The sequence below is a fragment of the Pimephales promelas genome, chromosome 21, assembly GCF_988280905.1.
Source record: "Pimephales promelas chromosome 21, fPimPro1.hap1.1, whole genome shotgun sequence".
Taxonomy (NCBI): domain Eukaryota; kingdom Metazoa; phylum Chordata; class Actinopteri; order Cypriniformes; family Leuciscidae; genus Pimephales; species Pimephales promelas.
This window is the reverse complement of record NC_142789.1, coordinates 24,959,392-24,978,405: the sequence shown is the minus strand read 5'-3', so window position 1 is coordinate 24,978,405 and position 19,014 is coordinate 24,959,392. Positions and strand designations below refer to the sequence as shown.

At 36.0% G+C, this 19,014-nt stretch overlaps 1 protein-coding gene across 5 annotated transcripts; it reads left to right on the top strand.

Annotated features, from left to right (window-relative positions):
- Positions 1 to 399: 399 nt before the first annotated feature.
- On the top strand, positions 400 to 17,721 carry LOC120480584 (inter-alpha-trypsin inhibitor heavy chain H3). 5 transcript variants are annotated; one of them, XM_039673838.2, is made up of 22 exons: positions 9,962 to 10,069; positions 10,759 to 10,922; positions 11,431 to 11,535; positions 11,620 to 11,782; positions 11,861 to 11,971; positions 12,063 to 12,191; positions 12,305 to 12,421; positions 12,636 to 12,804; positions 12,881 to 12,991; positions 13,266 to 13,447; positions 13,524 to 13,703; positions 13,925 to 14,052; positions 14,121 to 14,293; positions 14,768 to 14,806; positions 15,284 to 15,484; positions 15,568 to 15,603; positions 15,680 to 15,739; positions 16,037 to 16,150; positions 16,235 to 16,409; positions 16,508 to 16,656; positions 17,213 to 17,297; positions 17,370 to 17,721. In XM_039673838.2, exons 1-22 carry the CDS (start codon positions 9,989 to 9,991, stop codon positions 17,482 to 17,484), a joined length of 2,787 nt encoding a protein of 928 aa, XP_039529772.2. In that variant the 5' UTR covers positions 9,962 to 9,988; the 3' UTR covers positions 17,485 to 17,721. The 5 variants fall into 5 exon arrangements, with proteins under 5 accessions (XP_088981192.1, XP_039529775.2, XP_088981193.1 ...); XM_089125066.1 differs by lacking the exons at positions 9,962 to 10,069; positions 10,759 to 10,922; positions 11,431 to 11,535; ... (12 more) ...; positions 15,568 to 15,603; positions 15,680 to 15,739 and adding exons at positions 400 to 508; positions 1,127 to 1,290; positions 1,470 to 1,574; ... (11 more) ...; positions 6,211 to 6,240; positions 6,317 to 6,379; XM_039673841.2 differs by lacking the exons at positions 9,962 to 10,069; positions 10,759 to 10,922; positions 11,431 to 11,535; ... (17 more) ...; positions 17,213 to 17,297; positions 17,370 to 17,721 and adding exons at positions 400 to 508; positions 1,127 to 1,290; positions 1,470 to 1,574; ... (16 more) ...; positions 8,031 to 8,115; positions 8,188 to 8,751.
- Positions 17,722 to 19,014: the final 1,293 nt, after the last annotated feature.

Genomic DNA, 19,014 nt, shown 5'->3' with positions numbered 1-19,014 from the left:
GGATGTTGGCTTGTACCATTCCAGGTTGTTGCGCAGCGGGAGCTCTCTGACTTCACTGTCACTCAGTTTTGGAGTTCAGATATAATGTGCAATTGGTATTTAGCTGGCAAACCCTTTGATTGGTGCCTTTCTGCAGGCCTAAAGTAGACTATGTATTTTTTGAGGTCATGATAATAAAAATTAAAACACAGCAGTAAAATTCTACAAAGTGTAAAATATTTTCAAATTATATAGATAATACATTTTCTAAAAAGCATGCCTCAATATTGACTTTTGAGGGGTTCAAGAGACTCTGATCACAAATAGTGGGGGAGGCATAGACAGTAAGGGGGGAGGTTTCTTCATCCGGTCAATAATAGCCAATCACATGATATGGACAGGAGTTTATAGGCGGTGTGTTTTTCGAGGTCTGCTTTCAGAGCAGGTCATGATGGATCGAGCAGCTCTCAGACTGATACTCTTGGGTGTTTTTCTCATCTCAGCCAGTTCACAACAACCTGTAAAGAAGGTGAGGGTCAACTCTCAGTTTAAAATGAAAACAATGTCTAAATTCTAAATATAGAGATTAATTATTTGTATTTAAAATGAAGGTTGAAACTAATTAGATTTACTTCATGACTATACGTTCAAACGTTTGAGGTCAATTAATACTTTTATCAAAAGTGACATTATAGACATTTGTAATGTTACAAAAGATTTACAAAAAATGTATCCTGTTTTCCATTTCCACAAATAATTTAGCAGTTTTAACTGTTTTTAACACTAATAACAAATGTTTCAGAATATGCAGAAAATTAGCATATTAGAATGATTTCTGAAGGATAATGTGAGTCTGAAGACTGCAGTAATGATGCTGAAAATTAAGATTAAAATTATATTTTGAATATATAATAGAAAACTTATTTCAAATTGAAAAAATCTTCCTGATTTTAGTGTATTTGGTGTAGTGAAGTGTATAATGCAGCCTTGGTGAGCATAAAAGACTTCTTTCAAAATCTATTACTCAATAGTTTGCACTGAGATGTAGTCCAAAGGCCTTTTCTCAGTGTTATTTTCAAACAGTAAATATTTGAACACTGCCCTGCAAAAAAGAGGAGCATTATTGTACTATTTGATGTCTCAACAGAAACAAAATGTGGATATATACAGCTTCTACATAAACTCCACGGTCACCAGTCGCTACGCCACAACCGTCATCACAAGCCGTGTGGCGAACACAGTGAATGAATCTCAAGAGATCCAGTTCGAGGTCAAGATACCCAAGAATGCCTTCATCAGCAAATTCAGAATGTAGGGAAACATAAGTTGTGTTATATAAACATGTTAGTGTAGCAAAATGTATCATGTTGGTTTTAGGCCATGTCGGCTAATGCAGCTAAACAACAACAAAATAAATATTTATAAATTATTTTATGCAATATCTCTGAGATACACATATTAAGAAGATGTCATTATCATTTTCTCCATAGGACCATAGAGGGGACGATATATGATGGTGTTGTGAAGGAAAAGCAGGAAGCTCAGCAACAGTACAGTCGAGCAGTATCTCGAGGAGAAAGTGCTGGACTGATCAAGTACTGGACATAAACAATAATAGATCAATTAAATGTGTTTTAATAGCATGTTTACTAATATACTGGGATTCATTTCCATTTCAGATCTGTTGGAAGGACTTTAGAAGACTTTAAAACTTCAGTGACGGTGGCTGCTTTTAGTAAAGTGACTTTTGAGTTGACCTACGAAGAACTGCTAAAGCGTCGCCTTGGCAAATATGAGCTCCTCATCAATACCCAACCGATGCAGCCGGTGGCAGACTTCAAGGTAGGAGAAGAAACAAAGAGGGAAATAGATCATCAATTAAGCTGGATAGAAAGATCATATTTCTTTACCTCACTTTAGATTGATGTTCACATACAAGAGAAACCAGGAATTTCCTTCTTGGAGGTGAAAGGAGATTTGAGCACCGGTGATCTGGCCAATGCCATCAAAACCACCAGAGCAGACAAAGACGTAAGAGCTGAAAATGAGGGGTAAAACACTTAGCTTAAATGTTCTCATTATGCTAAACTAAGTTACCAGATGAGCAAACTGATCATTTCAGGCATGGGTGACCTTCTACCCCACTCGAGATCAACAGACCAAGTGTAAAAGCTGTGGAGAAAATGGACTGAATGGTGACCTGCTTATAACATACGATGTAGATAGATCAAATCAAAAAGGAGAAGTCATGGTACATTTTTCAATAACATACTTAATGAGAGTAAAATATAGTTTCCAGATGATTTTAAAAGACTGACTATGTACAAAAAATGATTTTCAAATTGTACTATTGTTTTCTCTCAGGTATCAAATGGCTATTTTGTCCACTTCTTTGCTCCCTCTGATGTTCCACGTATTCCCAAAAATGTTGTTTTCATCATTGACCGGAGCGGTTCTATGAACGGTAGAAAAATACATCAGGTAAATGTCAACCTTTAACCAAAAAGATGAAAAGCTATGAAATAGTTGATGAAGCATATTTTTTTGAAGGATCTTGCAGTATTGTGCATTTATGTGTTAAAATAACAGGGATTTATGTATTGAAATCACTGTGGATTTGCTTACTTTAATTGAGAAAGCAGTTGTAATGGAGAAAGAATAACTTCAGATGTCCTGACAGAAGTCTTTTTCTTTAGACTCGTTTGGCACTGCTAAAGATTTTGGGTGATCTTGATGAGGATGACCACTTTGGATTGATCACTTTTGACAGTGAAATTAAAACATGGAAGAATGAACTCTTGAAAGCTACCGAGGAAAACCTGGAGATTGCCAAATCTTTTGTGAAGAAGATCAGTGATAGAGGAGGTGAATTCCTAACTCTAAATGGGGAGTAAGAAAGTTTTACATCGATATGACACAACTATGTTTGTTCTTCCTTTAGCCACAGACATTAACGCTGCAGTTCTGGCAGGAGTGGACATGATCAATCGACATCCACGAGAAGGAACCGCCTCCATCCTGATCCTGCTGACTGATGGAGATCCCACTTCAGGCACAGATTCACTGACAAACACAAGCTAATGTGTTTTATCCTAGCACTAGTTCACTCAGTGTAATTAGGAGACCTGTTAATTAAAGGAACAGTAGATTATCAGCATAACCAAATTTGGTTTTATCAGTAACAGAAAAGATTAAGAAATATGAAATTGTCCAATGATTCCATTGCTTTCTGATCACTCCAAAAATGTCATGATTTTAAAGTATGTAGATAGTCTCATTTAATGTCTTCTCTAACAGGTGAAACTAACAAAGAGAGGATAATGGCCAATGTGAAAGAGGCAATTGGTCTAAAGTTTCCCCTATATTGTCTTGGTTTTGGATATGATGTCAACTTTGACTTCCTGACACAAATGTCATTGGAAAATGCTGGACTTGCTCGCAGGATTTATGAAGATTCGGACGCTGATCTACAGCTGCAGGTGAACGACAGAGAATCAGCCGACTGTGAATTCATCCGACTGTGAATTCGTGTGAATGCATTTAAACCCTTTATTTCGGTTTGCATTGTAGGGCTTCTATGACGAAGTTGCCGTCCCTCTCCTCAGTGATATTCAACTTAAATACACAGGAGGGACAAACCTTACCAAGACCAGCTTTAGCCTGTACTTCAACGGCTCTGAGATTGTGGTATCAGGACAAATCACAGACAACAGTGTGGAGAGTTTCACCTCTGAAGTCATTGCAGTATCAGTAAGAGCATCATGGTGTTTTACAATATCTCAAATTGGTAGGGATTGAGTGGGCTGTTTTACCTCAGCAGTCTCAACCAAGGTCATTATATTGTGTATTAGGATCATTGGTCATCAATTGTTTAAGAGTTTGTAATAATGGTCACTTTTTTCAGAGAAAGTTGTTGATAAAAAAGTGGTAATGACAGCATTCCTGATGAAAATGCCCATTAGGATTTTTTTTTTTCTGAGCAGAAAGGCAATAACGTGACGTATCAGGAAACTGTAATGGTAATAGACCCCAGTGATGTCTTACCTGAGAATGATGACTTCATGCCGAGACTGTGGGCCTACCTTACAGTGAAGCAAATTCTGGAAAGGCAGTAAGTTGATCGAGTGATATGACATTCTGCTTTTTTTGTTGGACATTGAGGACATCTTTCTGTCTCAGAGTGCTTCTTAAAGGACAGGAGAAAGAGGATGAAAAGGAAGAAGCTCTCAGACTATCCCTAAAATACCAGTTTGTCACCTCCCTCACCTCTATGGTCGTCACGAAGCCACAGGAAGATGAAGTGGAAGTTGCAGACAAACCCAAAGAGGGAGGAGAGGAACCCAGACCAGGTGAGAACTGAGAAGTTTTACTATCTTACAAACCTATAAAGGTGTGCAAACATCTGACCTTCAACAAAAGAGTCCACCTAGGGTCTACCTGCCCAAAGGGGAGGACTTTGTACTGACATCCCTGTCCCTTTAACTCAAAGAGAAGATACTGTGTCTGTGTCGTGGGAGAATCGAGACACGAAAGTATGTGTCCTTCTGACCGAGTTTAAGAGACCCTGATATATACAGTGCACTTTCAGATTTAAATCTTTGCCAGATGTTTTCATTCACTTATGTTACACAATACATGAAAGGTCATTTTCAAAAATCTATAAATAGGGCACTTTAAGTAACGTGCATTTAAAAATGAGATGGGGTCACTTTTCATCTTATGCAAAATTTGTTTTTTATCCCAGTACCAGGATATAGTCGTTTCAGTCCCCGTTATGGTCTGCGCGGTCTGCCTGGTCTGCGCGGTCAGCCTGGTCAGCCTGGTCAGCCTGGTCCGCCTGGTCGGCGTCGTGTGTCCGGTGGGCAAGGTCTGCGCGGACTGCCCTTGCGGCTGCCTGTTCCACATCTTGATCATCCAGGGATCCATGGTATGATTTTTTTCTAATAAAAGTTGACAAAGACTCCTATACTTTCTCAAAAATGTGTTTATCACTGGTTTCTTTGCTTTTACAAAGAATTACTGCAAATTTTCTTTATTAAAACCAAAATCCACATAAAAAAGTGCAGAGAATGAAATTAGAATAAATAAAATAAAAATGAAGCTATCATTTTCTCACACTAATGTTGTTCTAATGCCTTTCTTTCTTTTATGGACTAAAAAATGAGTATTTAAAAAATGCATCATAGAATGATCCCATCCCATTTGTTGTATATTCCAAGTATTCTGGGGCATTATGGTGTGATAAAAAGCAAAAATGAAATGTATTGTATAATTTAGTGAAAATCCTAACCTTGGCCGTTGTCTTCTGTGCTTGACTGCGCTCCGCACAGAAAACTCGCACAGAAAAACACCCGTGTTGTGAGAAATCTAGATACAGATGGAAATTAGCATATAGTGCTAAATCTGGTGCAGCCATCTTCTCAATGTAACTGCACATTGTCCTGTTATAAATAAATTAAAACATAAAAAACATAAGAGTAATAAAAACGCAACATGAAATACAATTGATGTACCTTCTTCTTTGAGGTGAATATATCTGTTGTTCGTCACAAGAAGTTATCAAGTTCAAATCATCAGTTCTGTCATAGAGAAAGTCTATGGATACCTTTTTGCGATTTCTAGGCATTATATTTCATGTTGCGTTTTTTATAGATCTTGATTTCTCACAACTTGTATGTTTTTCCTGGGCACTGCGGGGCTAATAGGGTTTCACAAACACGCAGTCGAGACAAGTCAGGATTTCCATTAAATAATACATACAATTTTGTTTTGTTTTCATCAAACCCTATCAAACTTGTAATATCGATCTTAGCATCTTATTTAGAAAAATTTACTTTTATAATAAAAATTTATAAAAAACACTCCTTTTGTAGTCCACAAGAGAAAGAACAACACCAGGGTGAGTTAATTATGTCTTCATTTTAATTTTCACTATCCCTTCAATATTAAAAGCAATATTTGGAAATACATTTTAATCATGAAAAGAAAATGATTTAAATGTACCATATTTTTTGTGAAAGTAATTTTTTTGAAAAAAAAAAAAAAAAACCTAAATATTTGAGAAAACAATATCCGTTACATTTTAATTACCAAAATAATATTTAATTACAAATAATAATTATTATTTTTCTATTTAATTACTTCAAAATGCTTTGGTACATTGGACTTTTTCTATTATTTATTGAGTGCTTTGGTTAGCAAATTATTAATGACTAAACCCCCATTTTTTAGATTCAAGTCACATGCAGATCTCCAGTTATGGTGCGTATAAATACGCTTTAACTTTGATTCTGCCTTGTCTCAAGAAAGTCTAATTTGATCAATTGCACCTTCTTAGCTCCAATGCCCACATTTCTAGAGGAGGATGCAGAGGAAGAAAGTGTTCTCCCGGCAATGATAGGTAAATAAATATCCATCAAACACTTATTATGTTAGACAATTTTCTAAAATAATTATGATACAGCATTTGCTAATGTTTTCTCTTAGTTCCTAGAGTTGGTATCAGTCGGTTCCTGCTGCCGGCTGCTGGTCAGTCTAAGCCACTTTGTTTTGACGTTTCTGGTCCTCAGAAACTCAGACTGCTACAGGATTCTGCTTCAGGTAACTATTACACATTTACTCTTCATGCACATCCTTTAGGAAGTCATCTTTTTTTAATTGAGTGTGACTTTCTGTGTGTCTTAGAGTTCTCCATGAATGGACAATTCATGACTGGACGACAGGGATTCGTTCAAATTGCCTTTCATTACAAAACAAACCATCATCTGACAATAAACACTCGCTCCATCAGATATGAAGATGGCCAGAATCATCTTGAGTTTTTGTGGGACCAGGAACCTACTCAACACTATACAGAGGGGTATATACTCCTCAAACTATAAGTGTTTTACTGCATTTGTGTATGTTATCTTCTTTCTGTGAAGTAGAATTCATTCATCAGTTTCTCTGTTTCTACAGCGTGTCACTGATATTACAAAGAAACGAAATGGACGTTACCATGGGAAGCATACGTGTTGTTATTCTTCTTCACAAGGAAAAGGGTGAAGTGTTTCTGTGGCCTGCTGTTCGGCAACAGCCAAAAGATGTCAGTTTGAGGGCCATTTTAGGTAAGAGTTCTTCACTGGTTAAACACTTTACACAGCCAGCTAACAGAGAACGTTCTCAGAACTTTAGCTAATGTTTTGGCAAGGTTTTCTCAAAGTTATGAACAAATGTTCTTCCTGTAATATTAATGGATTTAAAAAAAAAAAAAGTTATCTAGTCTTTAATAATGTTTTCAAAAAAATTACCATGAAAATGTTATTTATATCTAGTTCAGTCATGAAACTCTAGAGGTCGTAGGCTGATAGGTTTACATGCAATTTGCAAGCAATTACTTAATTTCACAGCACAAGCTGATTGGCCTCTGCTGATCCTGCAGCCAATGAGATTGCTTGCTTTACATTTAAATAGTCTGGTTTGCTGTAAGCTAGTCCTGCAGAGCGCTATCAGTGTTCCTCTGAAACCCTTCACCTCCACCTGCCTCATCTGCCACTGTATTTATGTGTCTATATTCAGGAGCATATCTTACATGCTGTGTCCTGCAGATACTTGCTCTGCAGCAGCATAGCAGATCTTGTGACCAAATACAATAACATCACCATATTCAATGACATGCTAAAACTATTCAGAGAGTTGCCATGATTGAAATATTGTACATTAATTCTTTATTTAAAAAAAAAAAAGATTTTAGATGGACATTCCTCTAGCAGTGTTACTACTTGATTCAGAATGTTCAGAGAATATTCAAAAGTAATGGTTACCTAATGTTTGCAGAATGATAAAACGGAATGTTCTTTAACATTCTTGACCAAGAAAATAAAAGTTTTTGGAACATTTCAAAAAACCTGGACGTTTTGAATGTTTAGAGAACATTCAGAAATAATATTTTCTAACTTTTGATATTTTTGTTTGTTAGCTGGGTGAGCAATTAAATGGTAAATTTTGATTTGTAACTTGCTTTATTAAACCAACATGGGATAAAATCTCAATAACTGTGGATACTATTGAAGGAAAAGCTGAGGCTTCATATGAGGAGGTTCAAGGATCACAAACACCAACTCTAAAGATAATGGACCAGGAAGTGAAGACGAGCTTGTAAGTGATCATACACACAGCTGATTTTTTCCTTTATTATATATCTGTTTTAATCTATGAATGTATCTGTAGGGAGGATGTCACCGACTACACACTTCCTTCAACTCCAGTTATCAGATGTTGGCTTGTCCCGTTCCAGGCTGTGATGCAGGGAGACATTTCTGATTTCACTGTCACTCAGCTGTAGAGTCTGATCTATCTATCATCTATCTATGAGATATTGTATGTATAGAAACCCTTTGATTGGTGCCTTTTCAATCAAAGTATTGAATGTGATTATTTCATGTATTTTATGAGGTCATTTCTGATAGTAAAATAATGAACCAGCAACACACTTTTACAGAATGTAAAGTATTTACAAGTTATATAGATAATATATTTTGTAAAAAGCATGCCTCAATACTGACTTTTGAGGGGGTTGTAGCAAAATAGCTCAAAATAACTATAAATAATGAATATTTGGATCAGTTAATATAATTAATTTAATGTTTCAACCTGTTTGATCCTGTGAATATTCGTGTTAATTGTTTATTAATTCTAAGAAATGTCTGTCTTAATGTACAGTACTACTAAGAGCCCGTAGTCAAAATCTAAGTTGTAAAATAAACTTTGTTGCTAGCAGATTATCAGAACAAATATGTATTGTGCAGAAGTTTTATTAACTAATCCACAAACATAACTAATCTAAACACACAATCAACATACAATCCCACATACTTGGGTAAAATGGTTAGTGACAAAATAAAACCGGAAGCAGGAAATGGAAATATGGAAAAGATCCATTTAACTATGAAAAGATCCATCAGCTTTATTAAATTGTTAAATTGTTTGGACGTTTTCAAAACAATTTCCCCCATGTGCACCGACAGGTGAGTCGAAACTCATTATAATATGCAAAACTGTTATCCACTCACAGCAGTGGGCGTTTACTTCCAAGTCTTTGAGCTATATAAACTAGGGTAGAAAATAGCCTATTACTTATTCATTTTAATGTTTTTGAATGCAAAATCCAAGCGAACGTCATAAGTTGACCTCAGACAACAAGACAATAAAATGTAAAAAGCCAGTTCATGACCCCTTTAAATGTAACAAATAGTTATGTGTCTGATTGTCTCAGTTATAACAAGTTCAAGAGTCTCTGATGTACATTAGCTCAAGAAAAGTATAAATAATTGATCATAACTCTGTATAATTTATTATAAATATTTGGATCAGTTAATAGAATTAACTTAATGTAGCAGAATACCACAATTCACTAACCTGTTAACACCCAGTATTTAAAAATGTATTCATTGATTAATTCTAAGAAATTGTCATTTCCACGGTAACGGGTAACTTTATTATTGTACATTACATCTAGGTGTATGTAGCCAAAATCTGCATGATTAGGGACTCCAGTAAATAACTAGACCAAACACTAATCTAACATACACACACATACATGCATACACTTTGCCAAGGGAAAGAGAGTTGAATTAGAATACAGGAAAACATTGTTTGAAATTCAGCAAATTAAAAGGCTTGAGCAAACCATCAATTTTTAAAATCTATATAGATTTAAATTTGTTTGTCCTTTTCCAATAGAATTAAGTGGGAGTCAAACCTCTCTTTAAATTCCTTTAGGTTTAAAACAGTCTTATAAGTCTTTAAGTTTCCTGTAACCAAAAACTGTAACCAGTGTTAGTTGCAGTTAATTCTCTCAGTGAGAGATATTATGGATTATTTGTCAAATATAGCAAATATTGTCTCACTCGCTACACTGATCACATATAGTGGGGGAGGTTTCTTCATCCGTTCAATAATAGCCAATCACATGATGTGGACAGGAGTTTATAGGCAGTGTGTTTTTCGAGGTCTGCTTTCAGAGCAGGTCATGATGGATCGAGCAGCTCTCAGACTGATACTCTTGGGTGTCTTTCTCATCTCAGCCAGTTCACAACAACCTGTAAAGAAGGTGAGGGTCAACGCTCAGTTTAAGATTCTTAAAAAGAGACTTGTTTTTTGTATTTGAGATGAAGGTCCAGACCAATTAGACTTACTTCATATACTGTATGTTCACTTCAAACAAAACTTTGAGGTCAGTAAGGTTTTTTTTTTTTAAAAAAAGGAAAGAAATTAATACTTTTAATCAATAAATTGTGACATTCTATAGATTTATATTCTATAAATATTTATATTTCAAATAAAAGCTGTTATTTTAAACTTAAAACGCCTATAAAAAATAATTAATTGTAAATGTTTCTTAAGAAGAAAATCAGCTTAGTATGATTTCTGAAGGATCATGCGACACTGAAGACTGGAGTAAAGAAGCTGAAAATTTAATTTGAGTGTATTTTGGATCAAATAAATGGAGCATAAAATACTTCTTTCAAAAACGGTAACAAGTCATACTGACGTTTGAACAGCAGTGTATTATTTAAAACGCAGTTTGAGTAAAGAGAACTATTACTCAATAGTTTACATTGAGATGTAGTCACCAAAATGTACTTGTTTTTTAGTCCAAAGGCCCTTTCTCCATGCCATTTTCTAGCCGTAAATATTTGAACAATCCCACGCAAAAAGGAGGAGTAAATGTGCACCATCCAAAAACCCTCTGTTATATGAACATAACTTAATATGACTGTACTGTTTGATTCTCAACAGAAACAAAACGTGGATATATACAGCTTCTACATAAACTCCACGGTCACCAGTCGCTACGCCACAACCGTCATCACAAGCCGTGTGGCGAACACAGTGAATGAATCTCAAGAGATCCAGTTCGAGGTCAAGATACCCAAGAATGCCTTCATCAGCAAATTCAGAATGTAGGAAAACATAAACTGTGTTATATAAGTAGAGATAAAGTGGTAAAGAAGCCATTTATAGCACATTGGTCTCAGGTCATATCTGCTAATGCAGCTAAACAACAACAAAATAACGATTAGTAACACTTTATTTTGATAGTCCACTTTAGACATTGTACTAACTATAAGTAACTTTTCTGTCAACTAACTCTCATTAGAGTATTAGACTGTCAGTAGAGTGGTATGTTTAGGTGTTAGGGTTAGGGTTAGGAGAATAAGTCGACTTGTAAAGCCAAGTTACTTATAGTCAGTCTGTAAATGTCATGTCTGTTGGGGGACCAGATCTTATTCAGACAGTCTACTGATCCTCTAATGACTGTTAGTTGACATGTAGTTTGAAAGTTACTAATAGTTAGAAGAATGTCTAAAGTGGATTATCGAAATAAAGTCTCACCTGAAGATTTATAAAATCTTTTAATGCAATATCTCTGAGATACACTTATTAAGATGTCTGTCTTTTTCTCCATAGGAGCATAGAGGGGAAGATATATGATGGTGTTGTGAAGGAAAAGCAGGAAGCTCAGCAACAGTACAGTCGAGCAGTATCTCGAGGAGAAAGTGCTGGACTGATCAAGTACTGGACATAAACAATAACAGATCAATTAAATGTTTTTTAATAGCGTGTTTACTAATATACTGGGATTCATTTCTATTTCAGATCTGTTGGAAGGACGTTAGAAGACTTTAAAACTTCAGTGACGGTGGCTGCTTTTAGTAAAGTGACTTTTGAGTTGACCTACGAAGAACTGCTAAAGCGTCGCCTTGGCAAATATGAGCTCCTCATCAATACCCAACCGATGCAGCCGGTGGCTGACTTCAAGGTAGGAGAAGAAACAAAGAGGGAAAAAGGACATCACTTAAGCTGAATAGAAAGATCATATTTCTTTACCTCACTTTAGATTGATGTTCACATACAAGAGAAACCAGGAATTTCCTTCTTGGAGGTGAAAGGAGATTTGAGCACCGGTGATCTGGCCAATGCCATCAAAACCACCAGAGCAGACAAAGATGTAAGAGCTTAACATGAGGGGTAAAACACTTAGCTTAAATGTTCTCATTATGCTAAACTAAGTTACCAGATGAGCAAACTGATCATTTCAGGCATGGGTGACCTTCTACCCCACTCGAGATCAACAGACCAAGTGTAAAAGCTGTGGAGAAAATGGACTGAATGGTGACCTGCTTATAACATATGATGTAGAAAGATCAAATCATACAGGAGAAGTCATGGTACATTTTTCAATAACATACATAATGAGAGTAAAATATAGTTTCCTGATGATTTTAAAAGACTGACTATGTACAAAGAATGATATTCAAATTGTACTATTTTTTTCTCTCAGGTATCAAATGGCTATTTTGTCCACTTCTTTGCTCCCTCTGATGTTCCACGTATTCCCAAAAATGTTGTTTTCATCATTGACCGGAGCGGTTCTATGTATGGCAGAAAAATACAACAGGTAAATGTCAACCTTTAACCAAAAAGATGAAAAGCTATGAAATAGCTGATGAAGGATATTTTTTGAAGGATCTTGCAGTATTGTGCATTTATATGTTAAAATAACAGGGATTTATGTATTGAAATCACTGTGGATTTGCTTACTTTAATTGAGAAAGCAGTTGTAATGGAGAAAGAATAACTTCAGATGTCCTGACAGAAGTGTTTTTCTTTAGACTCGTTTGGCACTGCTAAAGATTTTAGGTGATCTTGATGAGGATGACCACTTTGGATTGATCACTTTTGACAGTGAAATCAAAACATGGAAGAATGAACTCTTGAAAGCTACCGAGGAAAACCTGGAGATTGCCAAATCTTTTGTGAAGAAGATCAGTGATAGAGGAGGTGAATTCCTAACTCTAAATGGGGAGTAAGAAAGTTTTACATCGATATGACACAACTATGTTTGTTCTTCCTTTAGCCACAGACATTAACGCTGCAGTTCTAGCAGGAGTGGACATGATCAATCGACATCCACGAGAAGGAACTGCCTCCATCCTGATCCTGCTGACTGATGGAGATCCCACTTCAGGCACAGATTCACTGACAAACACAAGCTAATGTGTTTTATCCTAGCACTAGTTCACTCAGTGTAATTAGAAGACCTGTTAATAAAAGGTTTAAGACCGAATTAGGAACAGTAGATTATCAGCATAACCAAATTTGGTTCTTTTCTTTGTCAGTAAGAGAAAAGAATAAAAAATAGGAAATTGTCCAATGATTCCATTGCTTTCTGATCACTCAAAAAATGTCATGATTTTCAAGTATGTATTGTAGATAGTCTCATTTAATGTCTTCTCTAACAGGTGAAACTAACAAAGAGAGGATAATGGCCAATGTGAAAGAGGCAATTGGTCTAAAGTTTCCCCTATATTGTCTTGGTTTTGGATATGATGTCAACTTTGACTTCCTGACACAAATGTCATTGGAAAATGCTGGAGTTTCTCGCAGGATTTATGAAGATTCGGACGCTGATCTACAGCTGCAGGTGAACGACTGTGAATTCATCCGACTGTGAATTCGTGTGAATGCATTTAAACCCTTTATTTCGGTTTGCATTGTAGGGCTTCTATGACGAGGTTGCCGTCCCTCTCCTCAGTGATATTCAACTTAAATATACAGGAGGGACAAACCTTACCAAGACCAGCTTTAGCCTGTACTTCAACGGCTCTGAGATTGTGGTTTCAGGACAAATCACAGACAACAGTGTGGAGAGTTTCACCTCTGAAGTCATTGCAGTATCAGTAAGAGCATCATGGTGTTTTACAATATCTTAAATTGGTAGGGATTGAGTGGGCTGTTTTACCTCGACAGTCAGTACCAACCAAGGTCATTATATTGTGTATTAGGATCATTGATCATCAATTGTTTAAGAGTTTGTAATAATGGTCACTTTGTTTTCTGAGAAAGTGGTAATGACAGCATTACTGATGAAAATGCCCATTAGGATTTTTTTTCTGAGCAGAAAGGCAATAACGTGACATATCAGGAAACTGTAATGCCAATAGACCCCAGTGATGCCTTACCTGAGAATGGGGACTTCATGCCGAGACTGTGGGCCTACCTTACAGTGAAGCAAATTCTGGAAAGGCAGTAAGTTGATTGAGTGATATGACATTCTGCTTTTTTTGTTGGACATTGAGGACATCTTTCTGTCTCAGAGTGCTTCTTAAAGGACAGGAGAAAGAGGATGAAAAGGAAGAAGCTCTCAGACTATCCCTAAAATACCAGTTCGTCACCTCCCTCACCTCTATGGTCGTCACGAAGCCACAGGAAGATGAAGTGGAAGTTGCAGACAAACCCAAAGAGGGAGGAGAGGAACCCAGACCTCCAGGTGAGAACTGAAAAGTTGTAGCATCTTACAAACATAGTAAATGAAAGTGTGCAGACATTTGACCTTCAACAAAAGAGCAAGGTCCATTTTATGCAGCAAAATAAACACAGTGACCGTGACAGCAGAAATATGAAAAGTTACGCAGACGCACTAATGTATTAATCAAGCTTTGCATCAACTGCATCATACAGGTTAACCAAAACATCCAATCCAATTGATCACTTGTGAAATAGTTTTCATTAATTACTGTACAGTTTATTTCATTACAAAATATATTATCAGCAAACAATTTGAGTAAAAACTTGACATGAACTTCAGTGTGTTTCCTTTTGTCCACAATTAATGCAAAATCTTAAATATTTCTTCCTTTAAGGTTTAAATAAAATAAAATCACAGATTTTCACAGTTGTGGTCTTGGACTTGCTGCCCACTATAAAGTGAATAACACTTTTCTCTTTCTTTTTTTTTGATTAGTAATGAGTTTGCCTCCTTCATCCTGGAATCCAGTTGCAGGTAAAATGATGATCTAACAGTTCATTTAGTCAAACTATTGCAGTTGCAATGAAAGGGACGTACCGATGTACTGTGATGCACATATGAGTGAAACAGCTTATCCAAAAATTAGTAGCTAATGTAAAGTGTGTATTAAATTTTGTACATCAGTTGACTATTAGATTTTAAGATACACTTCTTTTCAATCTACTCAAATTTTCTTTGAACATATAGCGTTGAAGTCGTGCATACGTCACCAGAGAGAATTCTGTCGCTTAAAAAGGAAGCTTATGATAGTTATGATAGTTATCCAGTTATGGTATTTTTATTAAAAATAATGAGGTCAAAGTAAAAAAAAAAAGAGACATATACATTATAAGATAATTCACAATAAGATTTATAATATGCATTTAGAAAATGAATTTTCATTTTATGCCAAATTCAATATACTGAATCTGCCTTTAAATATATTTTTTTCCCACTTCATTTATATCCCAGTGCCCGGATTTAGTCAGTACGTTCACAGTCCCGGTCAGCCTGGTCCTGGTGTTTTAAGTCAGCCCAGTCCTGGTTTTTTTAGTCAGCCCGGTCCTGGCTTTATTAGTCAGTCCAGTCCTGGCTTTATTAGTCGGTCCTTGCCAGGACAGTCTGATGAATTCCTCAAACTACATCCACCTCCTCCTATTCCAGGGATCTATGGTATGCTTCTTTTCTTCTAAAAGTTGATAAACTAACTTAGTATGAAAAGCTGTATTTTATAATATCTCTGCCTTTTTTTTTAGATTCATTTAATGATTACTCCGGTCTATTAGTTCCTGGTATGTATTAAAATAATGTAATTTTGATTCTGCCTTGTCTCAAGAAAGTCTCATTTGATCAATTGCACCTTCTTAGATCAAGTGCTCACTCTACAGGAGAGTGCAGCGGAAGAGATTGTTTTACCTACTATGTCAGGTACATAAAGATCAATCAAACATACTTATTATGTAAGACAATTTTCTATAATAATTATAATACAGCATTTGGTTATGTTCTCTCTTAGTTCTCTGGTATTAAAATGCTGTAACTTTGATTCTGCCTTGTGTCAAGAAAGTCTAATTTGATCAATTGCACCTTCTTAGCTCCAATGCCCACATTTCTAGAGGAGGATGCAGAGGAAGAAAGTGTTCTCCCGACAATGTTAGATACATAAATAATAAGACAATTTACTAAAATAATTATGATACAGCATTTGCTAATGTTTTCTCTTAGTTCCAAGAGTTGGTATCAGTCGGTTCCTGCTGCCGGCTGCTGGTCAGTCTAAGCCACTTTGTTTTGACATTCCTGCTCCTCAGAAACTCAGACTGCTACAGGATTCTGCTTCAGGTAACTATTACACATTTACTCTTCATCCACATCCTTTAGGAAGTCATCTTTTTTTAATTGAGTTTGACTTTCTGTGTGTCTTAGAGTTCTCTGTGAATGGACAATTCATGACTGGACGACAGGGATTCGAACAAATTGCCTTTCATTACAAAACAAACCATCATCTGACAATAAACACTCGCTCCATCAGATATGAAGATGGCCAGAATCATCTTGAGTTTTTGTGGGACCAGGAACCTACTCAACACCATACAGAGGGGTATATACTCCTCAAACTAGAAGTGTTTTACTGCATTTGTGTATGTTATCTTCTTTCTGTGAAGCAGAATTCATTCATCAGTTTCTCTGTTTCAACAGCTTGTCACTGATATTACGAAGAAACGAAATGGACGTTACCATGGGAAGCATACGTGTTGTTATTCTTCTTCACAAGGAAAAGGGTGAAGTGTTTCTGTGGCCTGCTGTTCGGCAACAGCCAAAAGATGTCAGTTTGAGGGGCATTTTAGGTAAGAGTTCTTCACTGGTTAAACACAGAGAACCTTCTCAGAACTTTAGCTAATGTTTTGGCAAGGTTTTCTCAAAGTTATGAACAAATCTTCTTCCAGTAATATTAATGGATTTCTTTTCAAAGTTATCTAGTCTTTAATAATGTTTTCAAAATATAACCATGAAAATGTTATTTATATATCTAGTTCAGTCATGAAACTGATAGGTTTACATGCAATCTGCTAGCATACGTAACTTCCCCATGGCACAAGCTGATTGGCCTTTGCTGATCCTGCAGCCAATGAGATTGCTTGCTCAATATTTAAATAGTCTGGTTTATTGTTTGCTGTAAGTTAGTCCTGCAGCGTTACCTCCTACCTCCCTCAGCTCCACCTGCCTATCTGCTGCAGGATTTATGTGTCTAATTATGCAGCTTATTAAAGCGTCTTAGAACTTAGAGCGTCTTAATATTTTGTTGTTAGCTGGATGAGCGATTAAATGGTAAATTTTGATTTGTAACTTGCTTTATTAAACCAACATGGGATAAAATCTCAATAACTGTGGATACTATTGAAGGAAAAGCTGAGGCTTCATATGAGGAGGTTCAAGGATCACAAACACCAACTCTAAAGATAATGGACCAGGAAGTGAAGGCGAGCTTGTAAGTGATCATACACACAGCTGATTTGTTCCTTTATTATACATCTGTTTTAATCTATGAATGTATCTGTAGGGAGGATGTCACCGACTACACACTTCCTTCAACTCCAGTTATCAGATGTTGGCTTGTCCCGTTCCAGGCTGTGATGCAGGGAGACATTTCTGATTTCACTGTCACTCAGCTGTAGAGTTCAATATGGGCGATTTATAAACTGGGACAGAACATGTTTGTAAAACACTTGCTTAAGTTTTCATTAATATGTTTCAATCATTGGCAAGCTCAAAATCACTTTGAGACCCACCTCATTTCATGAATTCATCAATTTAAAGTGTATTTTAAATGACCCCTCGTGATTGTAACCATAATAATGCTGTTTTTGGAATAAGCATGTCTTTCTATTAAAAACTGTCTCAAGTCAAACTGATCCCTCTTGCGATAAAACAAACTTTTGATAAAAAAAAAAAACTAGACAATATAGTCACACCAGCATGCATTCTAGACTAAATTCATCCATCCATCCATTGTCTGCATTCTTGTTTGCATTAGCAAATTACACTAAATCATTTTGGAAATTTTGAACTACGATAAATTTAACTAAATGCAGAAATAGAAAAATCAACTTTATGAATAATCAAAATGATGGTTTATTCTGCTATATTTTTATTTAGAACTTTCCTCTTGAGAAGTCCCAATGAAGAATAGCTTGAAATGGACGTTCTATACAGTATGCTAACTTTAACAGGCCAATGGATTGAAATGCTTTAACACAGACTGTCCAAAGTTTATGTCATAAAAAGTCATGGTGATTCATTAGAGTAAACTAAGACGATATACTACTAATGAGGGTATTTATGAGTCCGCAGTTACACTGACAATCTAAGTTATGGGCGGGACACTTTATCTGTATGCTTTAACCTTTGCGCTTAAAAACTTATCTGATCATGTGAACTTGAGTTTATGATTTGCTGTAACACTTGCTTCAGAGGACATTTAAGATATAGAAGTGTATATTTAAGCACTGAGAAATATAAATTACATACTTACTATAGGGTTAGGATTTGGTTGAGGGTTACTTTCATGAAATTATGCATATTTACTTTCATTACTACAGTAAATACATGTAACATATGTAGCAAGGAGACTGTAAAATAAAGTTTAAAAAAATTCTTTCTTATTTTTATTTTTGTATGTCAGCCAATGGGGTCCAATTATGTTTCGAACCAGATTCACTGACTTTCATTGTATGGCCAAAACTTTCTTTAAAATACATTCTTTTGGGTTCCAAAGATTCTGAAGTTTGGAATGCCATGAACATAAGTAGAACTACAGTATGACAGGCTTTTTCATGTTTGGATGGAAATAAGGCTGTTCGCAGGGTGAAACAGAATCGTGTGACAGAAAGAAACTACAGAGAAAAGTTGAAGGTTTTCTCTATTGACTAAACTTGACGATTCACTAAATGAACAAAGCTCTGTTTATAGGAGTTACGTCACTGCTGTCAGGTCAAAGGCCATTTGACTTGCCTCTCCTGTTGTTGAAGTCTCCGTTGAAGCACGGATAGCCACTCCAGATCTTTTGAATAATCCCTTTGGAGTTCCGGAAGATTGACGCTCTGAGTTTATAGACATTGAATTTGTTACACAGATCTTCAAGTTAGAAGAAGAGTACAGCAATCCTTTGAATACATCTTCAGGCAAGTAAAACTGCCATCATTTTG